Genomic DNA, 25,285 nt, shown 5'->3' with positions numbered 1-25,285 from the left:
GTTAGGTAGGTTAAGATAACTTTTCTGCTGTAAATAACATAATGAGACGTTGATAGATCTCTTGTCCCCTGTGGAGTTGAGAACAGAGTAACCTACTGTCGTTTTTGTCTAGCTTCCTTTAGAGTAGAAAGATGGAAGACACCTTTAGAGGACGTTGTGTCTGTTTCTCCTTAGTTTGCCCCCGGAATCCACACCAGCTTCCTTCTGCCATTTCCCTACCCTCTCCACCTTTAGGTGACTGTGGAGTTAGATACCCCTGGAACTCCATAGAGTTCCCCACATCTGAGCAGACTCTGGGACATGGATAAATTTAGTCGGCTAACAGGTCTCTCTTATCTTATTGGGTTTATGTGTGTGTGTGTGTGTGTGTGTGTGTGTGTGAGGGGGGTTTGCTCTGGAACCCCCAGGCCCCACGTGAGCATTCAGGTCAGAATGTCTTTAATGGGTAGTGCTTGTTTCCTTTTGTTCCCTGCCTAAAATCAGAACGGAAGCTGAGGCTAGCCTGGATTACATGGCAAGACACTGTCCAGAACAGAACAGGACCAGAACCCAACAAAGAAACAGAACAACCAAGCAGACAATAAATGGGGAAGTGTTCAAAGTGGCTTTTCCCTATGAAGACAGTGTCCTACCTAACTTCGGTTCCCTCTCCAGGAAGTTCACCCTTCAACACCCTTCAGTTACATCTCACACAAGCCCTACTAGAAGGGACTTGAAGTCTGTCCCTTTTGGTGGTTCTCTGCTGGTGAGCAAGTCTAGGGCCTTTTGCATGCTAAGCAACTGCTGTACCACAGAGTCACATTCCAAGCCCTACCCTTTTCTGTAACATCATAAGAGTCCAGACTTTAAAGAATTGGGTAAGGAGAGAGGAAAAATCATTTTGACGCCCCCTAAAATGTGGCTGTGGCTTATCACTTGGGAGAACCAGCAGATTGCAAGCTAAGGGCTCCTGCCCAGATGCTTGGCGGCCTCTCTCAAGGGCAGCCTAGAAGAAGAGATTCCATCTAGGAATTCTAAGGATTTTAATATCAGAGTCTCAGAGTTGCATGCAAGGGGTGGAAGGTAGCCAGGAGATATAACTGGCATGGTGCCCCTAGTTCGTGCCTCCTGTGGGCACTAGTTAAGGTCCCCAAGGATGAAGGCTGTCAGGAGGGTGGGGGAGTGAGGAGGTGGGCAGGGAGGGCTTCCTAATACTGCTCAGTAGAAGAAGGCATTTCCTTAAACTAACCTGACATTGGGAGAAAAATACCATGAAAAGAAAACTCAAAACAATCAGTTAGACAAAGCAGAAAATTAACTGTTACACAGTCCAGAAAAAAAAAAATGTCATTGGCAATCACTGTCTGCTAATCCCAGACCGGAGTTAGTTGGTGCCTCCTTGGCACGCTGAAGTATTTATTTTGCTGAAGATTTAAGTCAGCTTGTGTTTAACAAGACCATGATAATCCCTTCTGTTTAACTTTTTAAATTTCATTTTGGTTACCCAGTTCCCCAGAGAACAGCGTGGGAGAGATTCCTTTAGTTAACCTGCCTTGGCTTATTCTTTTCTAAAGTCTCAAGGACAGTGCCAGCTTGGAGGTGGGCTATTTCCCCCCTTTCTCCCCCCCCATCCCCTCGTGGCACACCAGACATGTGAGGAGAGAGAGGGGAATAAGGGAAGGGAGACTATGAAGGTCCAAGAGACTGACTAAACAACTTCAGCACCTTTGCTCCCAAACTCAGGCTTTAAAATTAGGCCATGGGCTAGAGTTTTGGGGCTTGCATTTCTGTTTTCTTGTTGTTTTAGTTTTTAGGTTCTTTTTTGTTTTGTTTTGGTTTTTTTCAAGAAGGAAAACATAGAAGCTTCCAGATAGTTTGAGGATCAGAGTAACAGACTAACCTGTGCTTCCAATTTCAATACCCCCTTCCCAAAAGTTTGCATAGCAGGTTCAGGATGGCCATTTTCATGATCTCTAGACAGACTCCCTCCCAGCTCCACCCCTTCTGGATAGATAGTGAAGGACTTTCTGTGTCTCTAATTGGTGTCATATAATAATAGCCACAGGTCGAGAAATAGGGGCTCCCCGGCCTGTCCTTTCTGTGGGTTCAACCACAGCTCCTGTGCTTTTTTGCAACAGGACAGTCATTTCAGCTGTGGTCTCCCACTCTGTGGAGGCCAGAACTGGGGGGCCTTTCTTGAGACAGGGGCATGGAAACGGTAGTTTGAAGGAAGAAAGTACTTTTGTGGAGGAGTACTACAAGTTCATCCAAATGAAGACAATTTCAATCATAATGAAGTCATCTTGGGGTGCCCCACAAACAATCCACTCCCTACAGACCTCCCTCCTCTGCTCCCCAACCCCTCTGATGCCCTGGCAGGGGTAGGCAGGCTGCTACTTACACTGGTGGGGTAGATGGTGGGCAGAGGCAGCAGCAGCAGCGGCACACAGATGACCAATAGCAGCTTTCTTGCTTGGAGAAGGCCCTGCAGCAAGCCCATGGTGGACCTGTCTGGACTGAGTCCTCGACGGAGACCTAGACCTCGACGGCTGGCTTTCTCCTCTGCTCCACTCTACACACCGCACGGCCCCCAATCCGAGAAGATGCCTCACACTTTCCCTGGCTTCCGAGGGTCAGCCCTCTTTGGTCGCGGGAGCAGAAAAGCAGGGTGGCTGTACCCAGTTTCCACATAAAGCTGGGCTCCTTGCTTTCTGCCTTAGGTAGGATTGAGCAGCATAGTGTTATGGCCATCGAAAAGGAGCTGGAAAAGGATTCTGTGCCGGGGGCGGTGGGTTCTCCCTCTGTGGTTAATGAGAGGGTGGCTCCATTCTAGGTGTCAGCAAAAGCCCTCACAAGCAATGTGCTTGCGGCTGTTGATCAGCTGTGAAGAACCATCGAAGGCTTCAAAAAATAAAAAGTTGCTTTTCTTCTTGCTGGTGACCTCTTTGGGGGCAGTTGCTGTTTTCCCTCCGACCTGGCTGACTGTTGGTAAAAAATCTGGTAGCCCCTTCCCTTAAAGCAAGCACCGGTTTGAGTCTGAGGCACGTGTACACCTCAGATTGGGGAAGGGTGAGGGGAGCGCTGTCTCCCAGGACCTGACACCTTAACTCTGCTTGGATGTCTTTCCTTCAAATTGGGCTCCTACTTAGAGCTTTCCTGGAGTCTGGATTTCCAAAGCAGGCATGAAGAATCTCCAAGACATTCCTTTTTGTTAGAGTCCTAAGACCTGCTGGAGGCCCACCTTTAACTTTCCTGAACCAATGGGAAGCAGGCGCAGGGCCGTCGTTCCGCCCATTCCTCAAAGCCTACCGGCAAGTTGAAAAGAATGAGCCAGCGTTGCATCTGAAGGCAGCCCTCGATTGGTCACAGCAGGGGCCTGCTGATTTGGCAGAACCCAGGCGGCTTCCGAAGCTTGTTTTTCCATTTCTCAAACATCCCAGGGGTTGGATGTTGGTCAGCACCCCGCGCATAATCCCACCTCCCCAAGCACCGCTGCACTGTTTCCGAGCATGGGACCCAGTTTTCCTGGGAGAATCGCTCGCTCGCCACCCCGGGAAGACAACACATTTGGTGGCAGGAGAATATGGACATTAATTCTGGACTGAACAGTATTAAGACTTCCCCTCAGGCAAAGTTTGCTTCTTGGACACTTAGGGGATAGAAAGGTCAGAGCCAGCAGGAAGAACTGGCCTGGAGGAAAGACCCTGGGATGAGTGGGAAGGGAGGGGGGGCGGCTCCCCTCTGCTCTGGAAAAGTCTAGATGACAGTTGGAATGGGTATTTATGAAACTCTCTGAGGCTCTTTACCAAAGAAAGGAAGCAGGCAGTCTTCCTTGATGGAAACACAGGGCAGAGACAGAACGCAGGCCCATGCTGGCAATGGGGACAAGGCTCATCAATAGATCTGGAATTTCTCCTGCTTACAGATCTGGAGAAATGGTTAGCCTCTTTTCCTTTCCTTTTCAGAAAGGACATGTAGATTTGAAATAAGATGAGAAAGAGAAAGGGAAGACCCTAATATCTCCTACAAGATGGTTTTGGTCAGATCGCCTTGATCTGGCCTGCAGAGCTGTGGCTTGAGACCATTCACCTCTAAACTCTGCAGCCAGAGCTCTTGAAGTGATCCCTGGACTAAAAGTAGAGCACCCAGAGAAGTGGCCCAACCAAACCCCTTCTCCTTGATTTTCAGGGTCAGAGAAACTACTGACAGATCTTTGAACTCATCCAGCGCGAGCTATGACGAGTCATCTCTACCTGCATGTCCAAGACGGGCTAGATCACCTTCTGCATCCTTGCCTCATATTTGGGACGGTTTGGGAATGCAGAATAAACAAGACCACATGCTTGTGATGTTTTGGTTACAGAGATGAGAGGGACTGGATAATAATAAACAGCTGTAGAAATCAGCATCTGTCAAAGCCAGGAGCCGCTTCAAATTCCTCCATGACATAATCTGAGGTGACAAAGATTCCAGCGAGTTTAGTAACGCCATTGGGCCAACTGTAATACACCATAGGTGAAATCTGTCGACCAAAATGAAGCAAGGCAAGTTGCACGTTAGGGCCAGGAGTTCGCCTGGCCAATCAGTTGCCCATATGAAGACAGTGCTTTCCAACACAGTGCTAAGGAGTATTGGATAGATTCCAGGTGAAGAAGGCACCTAAAGTAGTCAAACTCTCAAACTATGTATTTTGCCTTTTGGAGACAGTCTCACTCTCTAGGCCAGGATAGCTTGGAACTTACTATGTGACCCAGGCTGACCTCCAACTCACGGGGATCCTCCTGCAGCAGCCTCCCGAGTGTTGAGAATACAGGTGTGAGCCACCCCCTCCCCCCACTAAAGTAGTCAAACTCTCGTGGGAAGTGGAGCAGTGGCCAAAGTGTGGGGAGAAATAGGAAGAGAGTTGTTCAAAGGTCATCGAGTCCCAGTTCATCAAGATGGAAACCATTCACATCGGTGTGAGGGCTGCCGACGTGGCTTGGTAGCAGAGCACTTGCCCGGTGGGCAGGAGGTCCTGTTTCTGAGCCTTACACCTTACAACACTGCCCCCCCCCGCCAAAAAAAATAATAAGAATGCACCATGCAGATACATGGGTGTTTGGAAACGTCAACACGGCTGCGGTGGCAGGTTTCAGGTTGTGTTTGCTAACCCCAAAGAAAGGAGGATATGCAATGTATTAAGACAGGCTGGGAGGAAAGGGGACATTACCAAGTCATTTAGCTGGGATTTCTATTCATGCTAGTTCACCTGATGACATGCCTTTGACGGAGTGATCCCAGATGTGACATCTTCATTAGATTCAGGTGAGGTGACTGAGCAACACAGCATCAGCTGTGACAGGTTTGTCCTTGTGACCCCAGAGATGCAGATGGTTGTGTGCATCTCAGCTGCCCAGGAAGCTTCTAGACAGTGTGGTCATGTCAGGCTCGTCTCCCCAGCAAGCGCTCTGTAGGCAAATCTGACTGTTGTGCGCGTGTAGGGTGGGCATGAAAGAGGCAAAGCAGGAGGGTCTGTTTCTACCCCGTTGCCTCTGTCCTTCACTGAGCCAAGTGTGGGGCTATTATTTGGGGGAGGGGTTATTTTGTTGGACAGTAACATAATATTTGATTTTACGTATCAGTGAAGTCAATGTTATAAAACTTTTTGCGTATAAAATTAATCTGTCTTCATTCAGACGAGAGTGATGCTTAAGAATTTAGTTACTCCCTAGGCAACAAAGAGGACCCTAAGAGAGGCACACATGGATTGAATGTACATGGGAAGTAGAAAAAGACAAGATCTCCTGAGTAAATTGGGAGCATGGGGACCATGGGAGAGGGCAGAAGGGGAGGGGAGAGGAAGGGAGAGGAGCGGAGAAAAATATACAGCTCAATCATCATCATCATCATCATCATCATCATCATCATCATCATCATCTAATTACTTCAGGAAAGACTTCCACTGGAGGAATTTGGACCCCAACCCAGCCATGTAACTACTGACCTTCAGTTTGCCCTGCCTACAAGATGTACTAGGGTACAGGTGGTGCAGAATTATGGGAGTGACCAACCAATGATTGGTTCAGCTTGAGACCCATACCATGAGAGGTTACCCACCCCTGGCACTGCCTGGAGGGTAAGGACCCAGAGGCTGGACAGCCCAGAGACCTGGGATAGAACTAAAAATGACTGGGAAAAAAAAGTCAATGAAATGATTCCAAATTATTCTGCTATACTCATAGAATGGTGCCCAAGCCAATTATCAGAGAGGCTTCTCCTAGCAACGGATGGAAACAGATACAGAGCTCCACAGTCAAACAGGTGAACCTTGGAAAGTCCTGTGGAAGAGGGGGAGGAAGAATTGTGGGGAGCCAGAGGGGTCCCACAAGAAAACCTACAGAATCAGCTAAACAGGGTTCACAGGTGCTCCCAGAGACTGAACTGTCAACTAGAGAGCTCCCGTGGGACTGACCTAGGCATTCAGCAAATGTTACAGCTGTATAGCTTGGTCCTCTTGAGGGACAGGAGTTAGGAAACGGTGGGAGCAGGGGCTGTCTCTGACTCTGCAACCTGCTTCTAGAACCCCTTCCTCTTACCAGGTTTCCTAGCTCAACCGTTATAGGAGAGGAGGTTTCTAAGCTTACTGTAACTTGCTATGCCATGGCTAGCACATTTACAGGGGAAGCCTGCTCTTTTCTGAAGAGAAAGAAGGAGTGGGGGAGGATAGTGGGGGTTAGGGGGAGGGACTGGGAAGAGAGGAGGGAGGGAGAAACTATGATTGGGCTGAAAAATATAGATTAATTTAATAAAAACGATTTAAAAAATCTAGTTAATTTGAAAATGAAGTTTTCGTTTATCTTGAAAAGATCATGTCCTTTTCACATTTTTTTCAGCCGTTGATTGCCATGTAAATTTAAGCTCCAATTTATAAATATAAAATGCTTTTAATTTTTGTGTGTGTGCGCACGTGTGTGTGTGTTGGAATAATGAATTACTATTGATCCCAGCATTTCTTGAAATAATTTCTATCCTCACCTGTCTCCAGTTCTCCTGCCCACAAATTGCTGCTCTTACAACATGGTAGGCAGCCAACCCAGTCTTCCGCTAGCACCTGAGTATGAATCTGGTGTAGTCTCCGGCCGGGAGCAAAGCTACTCTGAGGGTTTTGCACAGTATCTAGAAACTGAGATATTGTGGTCCCCTGCTCACTTCACATCCAGGAAAGTACACAGAGTAGGTCACGGATTATGGGTTCATCTCTGCAAAATCCAAGCATGTCTGCATGCTGTCCTTTGTTATAGCTGAATGAAACAAAGGAAGCCGTATGGGTGGGGTGAGATACTGAGAGGGGAGGAGAGGAGGGCCACTAGAAGAGGCTGGAGACATTACCCCCCTCCAAATATTCACAACGGGACCCAACTGTTGAAACATCAGAGACGCCAACTATATTAGAGAAAGAGGCAAGCAGAACGTCAAAGACCGTGTAATGTGCATGAGCAAATGGGGGGATGGCTCAATGGGTAAGAATATTTACTGGGCGAGATGAAGAATTGAGTTCAACTCTCCAACACCCTATGTAAAAATCCAGATGTGAACCCCAGTAACCCCAGCACTGAGAGTTGTAGAGATAGGACCATTACTGGGGCTTCTGGTAGCCAGCCTAGCCCAAGTTCAGTAAGAGACCCTGTCTCAAGGGAATAAAGCAGAGACTGGTAGAGTGGGACACCTGACTCTCTCCTCTAACCTCTATGTACACTCCCCACATGCACATACATGCATTGCATGCATGCACAGGCACACACACACACACATGCACACACAGAGAGAGCAAAGGCAAGAAGGAGGGACGGAGAGAGAGAGTCACTGTTAGAAATGGTTTGGGAGTTAGGAAGAGAATACTCAGGTGAGAAAGAACAGGACCAAGGGTTACTGCCTGAGCAGGTGAATTTGAAGATGAAGTGCCATGCTTGTTCTGGTGAAGTATCTTCTTCCTGCACCCTAGTTGAGGGCGAAACACCATGCTTGTTCTAGTGAGGCATCTTCTTCTGGCTCCTTAGGCCTTCTGCAGAGAGATTATGCAGCTAGAACATGCAGGCAAAGCTTACCTGGAAGATTTGGGAAGTCCAAACTCATTGTGCTTAAGTGGCAATTGTAAAATACCTTTTCCACAATGTCGCCCAGCAGATGCCCTCACTCAAATATCAGACTTCCTGCAGTATAGACCCCAGAATCCAGCTGGAGCCCAGAAGGAGAAAGAAACTAGATTTCTGTGCTGGGGCAAAGCCTTCCAGAACGCAGGTGCTTCACTCCCTGACACAGGTCATTGCCTATGACCTCAGCCCAGAATATTAAGAAGTCTGGCTTGTTTAGGGCCAGGCCGCTCAAGAAGGATAGCTGAAGGGGCAAGTGTATGGGTAATAATGAAAAGTGGACTTTAGTGACCTGGATGTGAGGGGACAGTGGAGAACCCAGGACCCCACACAGGATGGACAGCACTTCCCTGGATCTTGTGTGTGAACTGGAGCGGGGACTCCACAGACACAGGAGGCTCCCTATAGAACCTCACAGTTGTTAGATGACTACAGTCATTTCATGAATAGAAGGGACCTGAGAGTTGTCCGCCTCCTTTGTTAGAATGTTCTAAATAATTTAAATATCAAGCAAGGGCCAAAGACATTGCATACGTATAGCTTAAATATCAACCAGTAATTATTTAATATAAATAATAGATATTGACCCAACATTTTGAAAATTAAAAGTTCAGCATTTGAAAGTAGACAATCTGTCATCTGAAAGTGATTTTTATCAGGAGCACCAAAATCTCTGACAATACTGTATATTTTAGGACAGACAAGCATGGTGGTGCCACCTCTTTCATTAGGAGGGCATTATGTGTTTAGCTTGGCTTCCATTTTCAAATGACAGGGCATGGATGGACTATTAGCACTTCCATGGCCTTCCTATTTCTCCTGTCTCAGAATAACTTCAGAAAAGATGAATCAAGCCATGTAGGTCACCACATTATTGATTTTGTGACTGATTCTTCTCCATGACTTTGAGGAAACCAAGTATATCCTTCCTAGACAACAGTGTGTTTATTTGAATGTATCTCTACTTTTAAAATATTTACCATAGGACCTGCCAGAAATGTTCATTAAGCACAGGTCCCTGAGAACCAACAAATTCTGTCCACCAACTTCTTGTCATGTCTAGACCCCATCCTCAGTTCTTGCTCTTGTGTGTGTGGGTATCTTAGACTTCTGCTTATTACCAGGTAGACCAGTTGGCCTCTGGAGGTATCTTGAAAGCTCAATCTAGTCCTTTCTTTTAGCTCAGATAACATTATATTATAGGTCAGAGATATATGTCAGGAAGCAACAAGAAACAAAAGAGTATTGGGATGACTCATTTATCTTTGCTATTCTGTGTGGACAGTACAAACTTTTTTCATGGACTCTGTGAGTAAAGGATGAATATCCTGAAAGACAGTGTGTGCCTGTCCATGCTTCAGGGTTCTGGTATGGGCCGCCAGGCTCTCAGGAAGACACTCCAGGGCCCAAGGACCGCATCAAGTCATGCCTCAGGGCCTGGAAAAGGCTAATGAGGGCCTGAGCCCAGACGTCCTTCTGGTGCCCTTCAGACAAAGCTGTTCTGTAGGCTGTGTAAGCCAGGGTCAGTGCTGTCCTTTCAAAATCTTCTTTCTTGAGGATTCCAGGGTGGTTGGCCAGGCTGGCACTCAGCCTGCGGATATCTGGGATGTGCTTGGGGATTATATTATTGCAGATGGAGTGGAAGTTCAAGGCCTTCCGCAGGGAGGCTAGTTCCTCATCCTTGATGGAGATCTTCAGGTCTGGGCTGATCTCCATTTCAGCCAGCAAGATCTGTGGAGAAAGATGGGATACGGAAAACCATGAAGCCAGGTATTGTTGAAGACAGAGTGAGGGTCACTAGTCACATGTAGAGAGGCAGCCATAAGAGGAGCTTAGAATCCAAGGGACCCCCAGCTCTGATTTTCCTTCTTAACTCCTCTGGGCCTCACCTTTCTTTTCTGTAAAATGGCCAGTTACAGTGTGTGCTCCATTGGGATAGCATGAGAAATATGCAGGACAGATTTGGGCAAATGTGACATCGTGCCTGGTCTCAACTACAAAGCCGTCATTTAGTTGGTTGATCAATCTTCTCTTCCCCTCTTACCCAAGTCTTCTGAAATATAAACTGACCACCACAGATAAAATTGTAACCAGAAGTTGGGAATTTCAAGAATGCAGAGGGTTGTGCTGTGGGTATTGGGATACAGAGATGTTCTATCTCCCCGGCTTGCAAGAATAGGGGCTGTTATCTATCATCTTCATCCCTGCCCTGTTCCACAAGGAACCTAGCAAATACTCCAGGAATGGAAAGCCTCCAAATTCTAAATGTCCTTCTTTCCCTCTGCCCTCCTCTGCATGCCCATGACACTCCCTGTTTTCCCTCTGCCCTCCTCTGCTGCCCATGACACTCCCTGTTTTCCCTCTGCCCTCCTCTGCTGCCCATGATACTCCCTATTGTCCCTCTGCCCTCCTCTGCTGCCCATGACACTATTGTCTCCTGAACCATTGATTTGTGAATCCCACTTTTAAGGCTTAGTAGAGACCATACATGGCAGTTTGCTGCCCAAGACAGTGTTTGAAGTCTCCTCCCTGACTTCACCGTGTCATAAGTGTCAAAGCTGGAAGGGAATTTGGGGTCTTACACTTAAACTTCTTGTAATAGTTGAGAATCAGGGTCAGACACTCTTGGTCAATGGACTCAAGTTCAGATTTTGAAGTTAGAACTCCTGGCATTGATCTGAACCAAGAGACCTCAGGAAACTCACCGGGTGGTTTTGAGGAGTGGGGTCTCAGGGAAACAGTTATAAATGGAAGAAGGAAGCCTGTCCGGTAGTACAGGCTTCCGGAAACTTAGGTGAGCTTGTGGAGCAGCCAGCCAGCATCTCTGTACAGCAGGCAAAGCCTCAGAGATGTGACAGTGCCTGGGTCCCAGTGTGGCTTTGCCAGGACACTCCTGATGTGTGATGCTTAAAGTTTTTGCTTGGAATCTTCCAGTCAGTGCCTGGGTGTGGTTGTGGTACCAATGGGTATGGGACAAACCCCACCTTTCCTTATGCCTGGACTGAACTCTGAACACTGGCATTTCTGTCAGGACGCATGGAAAAGGTAAAGTGGTCCCAGGAGTCCCTTACTTGTCACCTCCAGGAATGAGTTTAGGCCATTCCCTGCCTAAACTCCACAGGCCCAGGCAGACCGCTTCTCAGAGAAAGAACATGCATGTCTTTGGGTGACTTGGGTGGATGGCTTTCCCTCCGCTTACCTCATAGAGGAGTTCCACATCCTCCAGGGAGGTCTGCAGGATTGGATTCAAGGGCAATGACAAGGACCTCTTTGGCCGGTGGGCAGCAGGGAACAGCGCAGCTAGAAGAGACAAGAGACTGACTTGTGGGACGCCTATGGCCACCTCTACTCCACCTTGAGGGAAGCCCTCAAGCATATCTTGAAAGCGGGTGGACGTAGGTGCCGGGAGGTGACATTTCTCTTCCTGTGTCTCAGAGAGCTCCCAGATACGCCAGACTAGCAGCTCATCAAAAGCAGCCAAGAAACTGGAAAACATTTATCTGCTTGGGCTGTGTTTGTACTAGGAAATTAGGTTAAAACCAAACAGATGAGGCAAAATAGAAAAAAGCGAGAAAATGAGAATTCCCTAATCCCACAAGGGAGACCCCCAAACTATAGCCTAACACACTGCATACCTGAGTGCTTAAACCAGTCAGTCTATAAGTGCTGCCCTGCAACCTTGTCATCAGAGACTCTGGCTAACCCAGGCATCTGAAGGGGAAGTGCCACGGGTCCTTACGCAGATGACAAAGGAAAGGAAGCAGGGAGCTGCAAGACCTTGACACTGGGCTCGACGGGACCATGTGGCTGAGTTCAGAGCTTCCCACAAGGATAGCTAATTTAACGGAGCATTTACTGCACAGTCAAGGCCAGGGACACATTTGGAAGCTGGGTGGGTTCCTGATGCTGCAGGATTGGAAACACTAGGAACTGAGGGAGGCGCGAAGGAAAAAGCAGAAAATGGTTGAACAGGATGATTATGGAAACCCCAGATCTTCAGGACTGGATCAGACAGCCCCTGCCACCTGCTCAGCCCTTTGATGTAGCAGACACCAGTCACGAATGATTGACAAGCCTGTGGGTAGACAACGATTGTGACCTTTAGAAAACCAGAGAGAAGAATGTAGAAATCAGAGGGCTGTGAGGGTGGCCCTCTGAAGCTGTGTAACTATACTCGTCACAGCCCTTGGTGGCTGCCTTGCTACATGTCGTGTCCCCGAGCCACCAGTAAAATGTTCAGTTGAGTTCAGGGCACTAAGTTATATTAAATGTGCTAAAGAGAGCAGAACAGTGTAAAACATTCCAGAATGATTTCCATCAGACATGATACACGAAGATCTCAGCTAAAAAGGCCCTTCCTAAAAAGTCTACCGTTGAAATCTCCTGCTTCCCATACAAAGTGGCTGTGGACAGCTTCGCTGAAGTGCCCTTTGTAGTAGCTCATTCGTGACCATTGTCACCAGTTCGTCAGGACTGGGGTGAATGGGATTTGTGCTTCTACCAGCCTATTTGAGCCTGGAAGCCACAAGTGAGGATCCCAGCAGTGTGCGGGCTTGGTCTCTGTCTTCTTCATAGGGAAGGAAACATGGGTACTTGGTACAGATCAAGGAGCGAGCCATTTCTGTGTGTTTGTGTGTGTGTGTGCATGTGTGTACACACGTGCGATGGTACACTTGTTTGTAGCGGCTTGGGGTTGGCATTTGGATATCTTCCTTAGTCACGTCTTGACCTTCATATTTTGAGACAGGGTCTCTCACTGAATCTGGGGCTTCGGTTTTAGCTTCATTGGCTGCTCAGGGAGCCCCAGGGATCCTGCTGTCCCCACCCCACAGATCTGGGGTTACACGTTCCTGCTGCCATGCCTGGCCTTTACATGGGTGCTAAGAATTCGAACTTGAGTCCCCATGCTTGCACAGCAAGCACCTCACCCTCTCACCATCTCCCACTGCCCCTTTATGAACTTCTCTTTCACGCATGTGTGAAAAGATGGAGGAGACGGACTCACGCTAGGACCAGAGGGAAACTTCACTCCCCAATTCTCCCAGAACATCTTTATTTTTTAATTTAGTTTTTGAGAATTTTATATGAGCACTGTATTTACATCAACATCTCTTCTTCTTCTTCTCTCCGTCCAACTCCTCGGCCATGTTCCTTCCAACTCCTCAAATTCATGGTCTCTAATCTTTAATTATAAGTGATATATATGTATATATATACACACACACACATATATATGTATGTATATAAATTTATAAGCACAACCTGGTGAGTTCACTTAGTGTTGCTCATAAGTATTTAGGGTTTATCTCCTGAGATTTACTAACCTCCCACTAACCTCTTCATCCCTGGAGAAGACTGATTCTCCCTCTTCCAGCAACCACCAATTGCCTGAGTTCTTCTTGTATGGGTGGAGCCCTGTGAGAATTTACTTATCCATGTTGGCATGTCCATTGTGTTGCCTTTTTTGTTTGTTTGTTTGTTTTTAAAACAAAGGTCTTGTGACTTTTTTTTTTTTTTTTTTTTTTTTTTTTGGTTTTTCGAGACAGGGTTTCTCTGTGGTTTTGGAGCCTGTCCTGGAATTAGCTCTTGTAGACCAGGCTGGTCTCGAACGCACAGAGATCCGCCTGCCTCTGCCTCCCAAGTGCTGGGATTAAAGGCGTGTGCCACCACCGCCCGGCTCTTGTGACTTTTAAAAGAATTATTTACTTTTATTTCATGTGCATTGGTGTTTTGCTTGCATGTATGTTTGTGTGAGTATGTAGGATTCCCTGGAACTGGAACTACAAACTGTTGTGAGCTGCCATGTGGGTGCTGGGAATTGAACCCAGGTCCTTTGGAAGAGCAGTCAGTGCTCTTAACTGCTGAGCCACCTCTCCAGGCCTGTGCGTTGTCATTTTTATGGTCTTATTTAGGCCACCATATTGTTGAGACTTCCTGGGTACAGTTTCTGTCACATATAGAAGACTCTGTCTCACAGCAGATGTCCTATCCTGGTCCTCTGGCTCTCAGAATCTTTCTGTGCCCTCTTCTGAGATGTTCCTCGAGCCTTAGGTGAAGGGGCTGTGTTGTATATCTCTGTTTGGGCCAGGAGCCCCATGGTTAGTTGTCCTCTGCATTTTGGTCAGTCGTGATGTTCTGTAATGGCTTCTATCTGCTACAGACAGAAGCTTCTTTATGTGGGCTGAGAGCTACACTTATCTGTGGGATAGGATATGTATTTAGAGTACAGTTAGAAACCATACTGGTTTAGTGTGGTGTCAGTAGTTGGGTTTCTTCTAGGGTCCGTGGCCTCGCCTGTCACAAGCAGCAGGTGTGAATTCCTCCCTCTGAGAAGTCTGTAAGTCAAATTAGATGGCCGTTGGTTACAACCAAGACAGAAGTACCACTATTTTGTCTCTAGGAATATCTTGTCATTCTGCCCTTGTTATTGTCCATAGTTGGGTACAACTGTCAATTGATTTTCTCCTTTGGCAGCTTGCATAGCTCCTCCGCTACAGTGAGAGCAAGTCCTCATGAAGAAGGTGTCCTTGTCAGCTCCTGTTAATTCTTCCATGTTGTCTGCCATATTTTTTTTTAAAAAGTCTTTATGTATTTTATTTAGAGTATGTATGTGCCTGCTTGTCTTTGTGTATACCACATACATTCAGCATCCAAGGAAGCAAACAGAGGGCGTTAGATTTCCTGGAGCTGGAATTAGAGGCAGATGTGGAGGCACAGTGTGAGTGCTGGCAATCAAACCCAGGTTTTAGGTTAGAAGAATCAATGTTCTTCGTTGCTGAACCATTTTTTTTCTAGCCCCAGAACATCTTTCTTACTGGAAAATTTAAAGTATCTACTTTTAAATGCCTTGTGAGTTCCGTAGGCAGTGTGTCAGTCTCATATAAATATCCACCCTCCTGCAGATGGAGGGAGAAGGCAGCAATGTTGTAGGCTGAGGGTCTCTCTTCCCTGCCATCAGGGGCTCCCTAAGGGCTCCTCAAGGGCTCCCCAGGGAAGTTACTGTAGTTTTAGGCCTGGGCATTCTTCACTTAGTCCCTTTCCTGAGAACACATCTTCTATCATGCTTGCTTTATTTAGGGAGCCCCTAACTCTCAGAGTCAAGGAGAACACACTTTCCCACTCAAAACTGAGCTTAACGATGGTCACTGTCATTCCTAGCAGCTGCTATTCTCATACCTATAATGACACTGGTGGTGAGCGTCAGAAGTAGCCTCAGCCCTCCAGACGTGGATGGCGGTTGTGTGGGAAGAGTGCACAAATATCTTGCTTTTCCTTTTCATGTGTGTGGTGTTTGTATGGGTGTCTGTGCACTTGTACATGTGTGTATGCATGTGGAGGGCTGAAGCAGAGTTCAGGAATCTTCCTCCATCGCTCCTCCACCTTGTTCTTTGAAGCAGGGTCTCGCAGTCAAACCTAACACCCACTAATACAGCTATTCAGCTGGAGCACAGGTATTTTAAAGGTCCTTCCTTTCCTTCTCCCATTTCCCACACTGGCTTATCCGTTGGCATTGTTGCACCCCATATTTATATAGCTGACTTGATCCTGTGCATTGGAGACCTGTATGTCTCCAGACTGTTGGAGTGGAGCTTCCTATAGGCTGATGTCTCAGAAGCTCTCCAACTGCTTTGATGTGACTCTTTAGGTAAGACCTGGAGATGCTGGAGTAGCCAGTGAGAAACAGCTCTGTCCCCCCAGGCAATGTCGAACATGGAGGTGGAAATTTAACAAGTGTCTGTCCCCAGATGCTCTTGACCATAATTGTGAAGACTGCATCCTGCCAAAAATACCCATGGCCAAAACAAGTGCCAGCTGGGATTGAGAGAAACATATACAAAACTTGAAATGAGTCTTGTTCTCATGTCGTTGGGAGACAGCCCTGTTTCCCCAGGAATCCTCTCCCGTGCACCCCATGGCATGCATCAACCTCTGAGGCTTTCTCATCCATTCTGCATACTTAGTGGCTTGCTATCTCCTCACTTGGAATGTGCTCTCTGGATTTCCAGTTCCTGGGATAGGGAGCGAGTTTTCTGCTCCCTCAGCTCTGCATATTGTAAGGCTCAGAGGGTGGGCTCAATAGGACTGACTTAAAAGAACAACTGGATGCTAAATAAAGCAGCAGCCCCGACTTATGGATGCTACTATCCCTTTAGCCCCTTGTTCACTATGAACCATCCCTGAACTGTGTAGCAGAGTGAGCTTGGCAGGGAGGTAGTCCTGGGCTACTATCAGGCTTGGCTCCTCCCACCAAAGGGAAGAGAGAAGAGGGAGAGAAAATGGAGACAGCAGAAAGTGTTAGAGAGAGTGCCCCACATTCCCTGGACCACTGGGTCTTAGACAAGAAGGTTGCTGGAAGCTTTGCTCAGACTCACAGGCCTTGTGCACATTTTGTGGGGTGTAAGCCTGGCCTATTTGCTTGCTTACTTTTCTCACTAGTGTTGCACAACCAAAGCCCAATCACTAAGCATCTCTCCGGAGTGTGAATATCCTCATGAGGGTCTCTTCCAGTGCCTGTCTCAAGGACACCTGGGACTCACTGGTCTGCTTGCTTAAAAGACTGCAGTACAGGCTGGCCTTGGGGATGAGGACAGAGCTCGCCCCCTTTCCAGGCAAATGAGTGTCTATGACATATTGGACCTACCAGCGCAGAACAAAGGATTCACCTGCTCTGATCATGCCAGGTGGATCAAGAAACGGGATCCAGAACTACGTGATCCATCTGTTGCAGCAAGTCCAGTCCTTGCCTTCTGTTGAGAGACATGCTTGGACCTCAAACAGAAGCTACTAAATCAAGGCACTTGTGTATTAACAAGAACCCTAGAGTATCCACCATGTGCCCGTCAGCAGGCTGAGTCTTTCCTGTGTCTACAGAGAAGTAAGTCTTATTTTAGAGATGGCGATGCTCAGAAGTCAGGACCACCAAATTTGCTTGAGATAGACCCGAGAGTAGGATAACTGTCCTGCAGGTTGACATAGACCCGAGGGTATGTTACCTATCCTGCAGGTTGAGATAGACCCGAGAGTATGATAACTATCCTGCAGGTTGACATAGACCCGAGGGTATGTTACCTATCCTGCAGGTTGAGATAGACCCGAGAGTATGATAACTATCCTGCAGGTTGACATAGACCCGAGGGTATGTTACCTATCCTGCAGGTTGAGATAGACCCGAGAGTATGATAACTATCCTGCAGGTTGACATAGACCCGAGGGTATGTTACCTATCCTGCAGGTTGAGATAGACCCGAGAGTATGATAACTATCCTGCAGGTTGACATAGACCCGAGAGTAGGATAACTATCCTGCAGGCTCCACAGCCCAACCTCACAGGCACAGGTACACAATGCTCATTTGCCCCAAGCCCCATTGTTCTTCAGTTCTCAATAATCATGGGACAGATGTGTCTGGCATAAAACATGTCCTTAAATGAATTGCACACGTGGGGAGGTCAGAAGACAATTTATGGGAGTGAATTCTCTCCTTCCATCACGGGGGGCCCAGGGATGGAGCTCGGGTCGTGAGTCTTGGTGGCAGGCACCTTCACCCACGGAGTCATGGCTCAACCCCTGCCACTTTTCCAGGTCTGCACATCTGCCTGTTTTTGGAGGGGATATTACTCTTTTAAGTAGCTGTATTTTAAAAATCTCACTCACCCCCTCTCTTAGACCCTGATGCTGTCCAGCAGTCCCTGGGTTTCCTGTCTCCTCCCACGCTCACACTTTCTCAGACAACCTCTTCCCACCTTTGGCTCCTCCCGCATGCCAGTCACCCGATTCTTGTACACACACACACACACACACACACACACACGCATGCACGCACACACGCAGCACGCACGTACGCACACACACACCACCTTCTACCGCCTAGGTGAGCCACATTCTTCATGTGTGCACGCAGCCTCTGTGAAGACAGATCCAGCGATTCAGTTTCTCCTTTCTGCTGGATCTTATAGGGCTCCATAAACACATGGCTGTGTCTTCCACGTGTTTCTACCTCCCCCTGGCCCCAGGTGCCTATTCTTCTTCCCGGCCTACTAGCAAAGCAAAGTGCTGGTCTCAGTCTTGTGTTTTCACCCGTCTCCTGACCACACTGACTGCTGGACTGATGTTCAGCTTTTAGGTTTCCAAGCAGACCCTCCTTCCTCTGGAACTTCCTTTGGGGATTTAAGTGCTCTTTTTCCTTACCTTCAGCTTGGGGCTAATATCTCCCAGTTACCCTGCTTCCCCCTGCCCCACGTGGCTCTGGCCACAAACACACTCACTGTTTCCAAGCACTTCTGCCAGGTTTTTGTCTCAAGGCTTTTGTATATCTGTTTCTCCTGCCTGAAATACCTGCCCCCAAGCTCCACCCAGGTTGCAAGACTCCATCTTTTCCCCCTCAGGCTGTTTGTGGTTTTTCTTTCAAAGGGGGCTTCTGTGACTCTCACATTTAGCATGATAAGCCTTTACACACTCTAGCCTCTGTCCTTACTTTATTGACGTCCGTCAAATCATAGGTTTTTTTTTTTTAATTCGTGTGCTTGTCGTCTCCGCCCCCCCCCCCCCCACACACACACACTAGAATGTCAGCTCCATGACGGAATGGAACCTGTCTGTGTTGCTCATTACTGTATTCCTATTACCTAGCCTTGGCCCATTACTGTTTGTTGACTGGATAAATGATACCACATAGAGACACACTGCCCACTCTGCTACTGAGCTTGGCTCTTTTCAGAGTGCTTTACCAAACCTTTCTCTCTGCAAGAGAGTGATTCTCTCATCATTTGCAGTTTCGGGTCTGGTCTTAGCTAAGAAGAAGTGTTGACTTTGGTCTGCACACTCCTTCCCCTTATCTCTTCCGAGTCCCTGCTCCAGCTCAGAAGGAGCCGATCTGCATTTATCTCTGTTAAGGCAGTTGCTATCTCTCCATGCTTTGTCCCGCGCAGACTTTGGGACATAGAGTGCAGCCAGAAGGCGCCTGAGGAGGAAGCTGGCTCATGGTGGGGTCTGACCTCTGACTTGTCATAATCCTGGTTCAAAAGTCTTTTCTGCCTTCCTGTTCACATTCCTGTGTGTGCAGTGCTCCCTTGGAGTCCACTCAGTTATATATTTGCACCAAAGAACTTGCTGGAAAGGCTGCAGGCTGCAATCCACACCAAGTCTAAGCACAGCCCCACTGTGAATGAATCCTTGAAGCAGCTCTGGGTGTGGAAGGGAAATGTTCTTGCTTATGAATGATCTTCTGCCAGATTCTGATGTCGTTCACTCTTTGGCTCCTGGACTGGCCTTTTGGAAAATTGGTGCTGTTCAGAGAAAGCCACAGTCATAGCCTCTGTGCCAGCTTCCTGTGGGACAGCGTTGGAGGGGCGCTGTCTTGACTAGAAAGCTCCACAACAGGGGGATGGAATGACGGCAAGTGAACAGGGTCGTGGGAGTGATCTCAGATAGTCACGAAGTCACATCCACTCAGCCTCTAGCAGAGTGATTCGGGCCTTGTCCCTCCTTGTCCAGACCTTCTACTTTCCTTACCTGCAAATGTTTACCTACAGGGAGTGGTAGGCGACAAACGCTGCAGTGATCAGCATCAACTCATGCCACCCATTGTCCAAGAGCAAGGACACACCCACCTGAAAGTGAGATTCCACTAACCCTCGGGGCTGTCTTCCTTACCAAACTGCTTCATAAATAAATACTTTAGGAGGTGGCGTGATGGCTCAGCAGTTAAGGCACTGACATCAAGCGTGAAAACCTGAGTCCAGTCCCTAGGACACACAAGGTGGAAGGAGAGAACTGACTTCTACAAGTTGTCCTCTGACCTCCACATGAATGGATCTATCTATCTATCTATCTATCTATCTATCTATCTATCTATCTATCTATCTATCTATCATCTATCTATCATCTATCTGTCTATCATCTATCTGTCTATCTATACACACAATAAATGTAATATATATATATATACACAAATACATGTAAGAAAATAGAAATAATTTATATGTACTTAAAAATAACATTGGTTATTACGTATTGATTTTACAGCTTTTTAAAGACAAGGGAAGTCCTCTCCCTTCAAGTATTGCTCTGACAAGATGCTAGGACGTGGAGTGTGTGTGTGTGTGTAGGTCAGTGTCCTTAAGTTGGCCCTGTTAACCACAGTAACCATAGGTGAGTCACTGCTTCATCATGCTGGTAGGGAGGTAACGGGCTGTCCTGGATCTTGCTGTGGAATTTCCGAAGCTGAGGGAATCCTAGAGAACATTTCTTATGGAGAGGGGAGGAGAAGAAGAAGGCACCCTGGTAGTGGGCAAACTCCTTGTGGGTTTCTTTGCATAGAGAGAGTGGGGTGTATGGAGGGGTGTGGTGGTGGTGTGGGGGCAAGGATGGAGGTAGACAGTCTAATAAGGAGGGCTTCCGTCAAACTCTTTTTAAGGAATTCATTGATAGCCATGTGGCAGTTCTCAGCTGGAGTAAGATGGCAAAAAAGGGACAGTGTGTGTGTGTGTGTGTGTGAGAGAGAGAGAGAGAGAGAGAGAGAGAGAGAGGGAGAGAGAGAGGGAGAGAGAGAGGAGACAGCCTTCAGATTGCCACTCACAGGAACACTTCTTTGAGTCAGTGTGTCTCATCGGCCTGGAACTCACCAGTTGGCTTGGGCTGGTGGATAGTGAACCCTGGGTTCCTTCTGCCTCGGTCTCTGCAGTACTAGGATTGCAAGCACAGGTAGTCACACCCATCTTTTCTACATGGAATCTGGGGTAACCCAGGTTCTCATGCCTGCATGGGAAGCGCTCTTCTTAACTGAGTTCACTTAAAAGCGACAAGAACTATGTCCTTTTATAATTAGAAAAAAATATTCAAGACAGGAAAATTAAAACCAACTACGTGGAAGAGCTTTGATGAGACTTGGAAGGACTCCACATCATTTGTTGCTTCTGAACACAGTCTTGAGCCATAAATTTAGCCCTTCAAATCATTGTCCCATAATGGCCTTTTGGTCATTTTTGTTGGCCTTGATCCTTTATAGACAGAGCCAGAGGCCCTGCTGGGAAAGCCTTCGCCAAAGAGCCTCAGATATTACAGCAAACCTCTGTTGAGAGCCTCAACTTTTTTTTAATCAACGAATAATGATTTTTAAGTGCTATAGCCACTGACACTTAGTGCTTCATCGTTTTCAAAGCATGTCTTTGAATACATCCCTCAAATCAACCCCATGAAGGCAAGCTTTGCAGTTGTTAAGATGGTACCTGCTAACAGCATCCAGGGAAGTTAGGGGCCTGCTAGAGATCCTGCAGCCGGCTTGTTAGAGGCAGAGCTGAAATCTCAGTCCTTGCAGGAGTGCTCCCAAGGCAGCCGGGATCTTTATGAGCCTGGTCACATGTCCTGGCTTCCAGACAGTCTATGCCTTCAGAAGAGTAGATGCTTTTGTCTCCTTTGAACAGGCAAGTTGACTTGTGCTCCTGGTGTGACAAGAGTCAGCGACAGAATCCAGTTCTAAGATCTCTCTGCTTTCCATCCCCAAGTGTGACTGTGCACACGATGAGCAGGCAGGGTGGCAGATGTGTGTGTGTGTGTGTGTAAGAAAAGTCTGTGTTATTTACATCTCAGCAATACTCACTCCCTGGCTCTGTTCAGAGACCTGGCCAGTCCCTAATAATCAGGGTTAAACATAAGGAGGATAAAATAAAAGGTAAGTGCCTTGGCTCCCTCTCTTCCATCGCAGATGCTGCAGCACAGGCCGCTCTTTCTCTCCCTGACATTGTATTGGAGAAGGAGGGGCACATCCCTGTCACCATGCCAATCCTCCTCCCACTTGGGGTCTCTGTAAAGAGCTTCTGGGTTGATCTGAGGGAACACGGTTTTCCGAGATCTTCCTGGGTACGTGAACTCAGCTGACTTCAGGCGGTGGAAAGATTTCCCTTCAGACTGGCATGGGGTGGGTAGCACTCCCAGCTCGTCATTTCCCGATAGCGATAAACGAGCCGGCTTGATATGCTTCCAGTGCCTGCCAAGCACAGCCAGTCCCAGGGCGCAGAGTAAAGATGCCCTCCTGCTTCTGAGAAGTGGCATCCCGAGAAAGAAGATGTCAGCACGAGAAGAAAACTTCTGCACCGATCCTGTTCTTTCCATGGTGACGGGATGAAGGTGGCAGGAGCCAAACACCCTGCGAGGGTGCTCACAAAGGCTCTTTTGTTCTTACCTGCCACCCAGCAGCTTGACCTGGCTGCAAAAATGCATCCACGGCAGCCTGGAGACCTCATTCCTGGCCAGCGTGACCAAGAACTCTGCTTTAGTCCCTCAGGTAGCAGCCTCCTTCATCTCAAGGCCACCGTTCCGTCACACAGGCAGCTGAACTTGCCTCTGTGTTCTGCTCCCAGGGGTCCAAGAAGTCCTCACAGGGATCTGGGGAGGACCTGTCCCCATTCTCTGAAGCAATCAAGCCTTCTTTCTGGCTCAGCAGCAGGGGCAACCCCATGGTTTACAACCTCCACCAGGGTCCCGAATCGGCTGCTTTGATGTTTTTCCACTGTCTTTTTTTCCCCATCACTTTTACCACGAAGGAGCATGCCAGGATGCATAGAGCACTGGCAAAGATAGTTTACAAAGTGGTAATAGGGCTTCTGATTCCTCCCTCCCTCTATCTCCACTCCATAGCCACAATCCTATTCAAGAGAGATGAATGAGCACCAGAGAAAGCAAGAATAAACACCACTCACCCCTGCTCCACCTGCGGGACTCAGTAGCCTGGGTGCCGGAGAACAGCAGAAGCAGCATCAAGGCCTTCCAGGGCATCTTCCAGAAGGCAGAAAAATTGACCCTCTAATCCCCGCGGGATCCCGGGAGCTACAGGGGGCCCCTGAGTTCTTCTCTGTGGAATGACAGAGTTCTCACTGGCCTTTCTTGTCTAGGAGGACAGCAAGGGCCTCTCCTTGGCTTCACAGGGTGGAGGCGGATGCTGCCTCCTGGGTGGGACAGAAGTTGGTACCTCTCCTAACCTAAGTCTCTCTGGGATTGGGGGACCGGGCTTCCACACAGAGGCTCTGTTTTTGAGCACATCTGGAGTGACTCACAGGGCATGTGATCTCTTTGGCAGTGGGCTGGATAAATATAATTTCTGTACTTGAGTTCCATGTGTTGGATGCGCCCACTGGAATTTTTCTTTAACAAACAGACCCGCGGAACTTGTTAGAGAGCCCGGCAAAAAGTTGGCTGTTCACTCCTCCACCCCGCCACCCCTCCCCACCACCCCGCCACCCCTGTCCACACATACTAATTCAGAGCCAGGACTGAGGGCTGGAAGAGGAGCTGGGAGATTGCCTGCCAGACAGTGGGGTTGGTGAAGCTCACTTAGAGCTGTCTGTGGGACAGCACAGTCCCTGTAGTACTGGGATAGAGTGTCTCTGCTATGCTTCCCTGGAGATAGACCTGTGGATCTTGGGGTCCAGCACCTTTCTTAGCTCCTGGGTAGGTGGGGAGTGGGCAGGATGTGAGTGAGGGGCATAAATGGACAGGTAGCATGGAAAACCAGTATTGCCTTGTGAAGTGATGCAGATGATAACACGGGAGGCTGAGGGAGAGCTCCCATTCCCATCCATGCTGCTTGCAGTAGGTGCTTTCCATTGCTAGAGTAAAATGCCTGAGGCTCGATGATTTGTAAAGAAAAGAGATCGATTTAGCTTATTCTTTTGGAGAGCCAAGAGCCTGACACCAGCTTCTGCATAGCTCTGGTTAGGATCTGATGGCAGCAGACATCCCAATGGGGAATGTTAGTATGGAAGAGATTTCCTGGTGATCCAGGAACCCAGAGAGTTTCAAAGGTCAGGCTTTGTCTATTTGCAGAAACCTTTCAAAGTAACTAATTAGGGTCCCCAGAGAGCTACATTAATCATTTCCAATGATGTAGTTACTTTGCCCCCCCTCCCCCGCATCTTGAAGGTTCTACTACTTTTTAACACTGGGGACCAAGCGTACAATATGACCCTGAGAGTTCAGGGACCAAGCCATTTAATTTCTCTCAAAATGGGAAGTGTTTTCCCATGATCACTTGAAAAATATTGGGGATTTGGCTCAGCGGATAAAGCGCTTGCTGTGTCAGCAAGAGGACCTGAGTTTGATCCCCGGTCCTCCTGAAGTAAATAGGCGCAGCTGAACATGTCTGCAGCCTCAGAGCTGGGGAGACCGAGAGAGGAGATCCCCGGGGCTCATCACCAGCCAGACTACCCGGATTGGTGAGCTCCAGGTTTGGTGTCTCAGCGATTAAGGTGGAGATAGCTGAGGAAGATACCTGACATGGATCTCACACGCGTGCACATGTGCATGCTCACTTGCCCCCCAAACATGTACAGGCACATGAAAGTACTGCTGTAGACATGCCTTAACCATGTCCTTAATTAAGTTCCACTTCCTCACCTCCTCTGACCCCCCCAGAGGAGAACACTAACGCTTGACAAACTTCGAAGGATCTTCTACCTTAGGGGTTTTCTAGCCTGTGGAGATAGTGACCAGGTTACCAGAGAGGACACCATGAGGTCTCTCTTACTTTCTCCAGAGCTCCCTGCTTTATGGTGAAAGACACTGATGTCAATAATATGAATAATGACCCTCGGTGTTTAGTGTTTGGGGTTCTGTGCTAGAGTCTTTTTTTCCCTGTGCTAACCGGTCAATGCTTACAACAGGCGACGGGGGCAGCACTCTTCGCAGACACACTAGTCCCAGATGCAATTACGAATTCTATCAGCCTCCTTAAAGACAAAAAAAACAGGTGTAATAAATCTAATTCTACTTATTGAATTTACCATATCCAAGTATCATTTCTACATATAATCAATAAAGTTTTAACAAGGCATTAAATAAATGTGCACACACGTACACACGCACACACACAGAGTACAATAATCTCTGAAATGTCTTGTATGTGTCTCACATCACATCCTTCAATTTCAGTTAACCAAACTGAAGTCCTCTGTAGTGTGAGATCAGGCAGTGCAGTGCTGGAAGCCAGACTGGGCTCTCAGGTCAGGCTGTTTGCTCTTCTGACTCTGCCCGTCACTATGAGATCTTAGTGCAGTCCCCGACTGCCTTTGCCTCCATAGCCCGCTCTGCAGAAGAGCGGGACTGAGAGTTTCCTTTCCAGGGATTGCTTCTAGGAATCAATGAATGAATGCATGTAAGCGCTGAGACCAATACCTGCTACAGACT

At 47.8% G+C, this 25,285-nt stretch overlaps 2 protein-coding genes across 2 annotated transcripts in view; both read right to left on the bottom strand.

Moving 5' to 3' along the window:
- Slc13a4 (solute carrier family 13 member 4) overlaps positions 1–3,137 on the bottom strand; it is a 38,450-nt gene extending 35,313 nt beyond the window's left edge. The window contains exon 1 of the mRNA XM_057779212.1: positions 2,381–3,137. Within this exon, the coding sequence (XP_057635195.1) occupies positions 2,381–2,479 (99 nt within the window). The 5' untranslated portion in view covers positions 2,480–3,137. The remainder of the gene's footprint in view (positions 1–2,380) is intronic.
- Positions 3,138–8,866: 5,729 nt separating this feature from the next.
- Fam180a (family with sequence similarity 180 member A) lies at positions 8,867–23,095 on the bottom strand. Its single transcript, XM_057784718.1, has 3 exons — positions 22,804–23,095; positions 11,308–11,408; positions 8,867–9,839 (listed from the first exon to the last, which is right to left on the bottom strand). The coding sequence occupies exons 1-3, from the start codon at positions 22,877–22,879 to the stop codon at positions 9,495–9,497; spliced, it is 522 nt and encodes a 173-aa protein (XP_057640701.1). The 5' UTR covers positions 22,880–23,095; the 3' UTR covers positions 8,867–9,494.
- Between the last annotated feature and the right edge of the window lie 2,190 nt (positions 23,096–25,285).

Source organism: Chionomys nivalis, chromosome 1 (genome assembly GCF_950005125.1).
Source record: "Chionomys nivalis chromosome 1, mChiNiv1.1, whole genome shotgun sequence".
NCBI classification, from domain to species: Eukaryota; Metazoa; Chordata; class Mammalia; order Rodentia; family Cricetidae; genus Chionomys; species Chionomys nivalis.
This window is presented reverse-complemented; position numbering and strand designations above follow the sequence as displayed.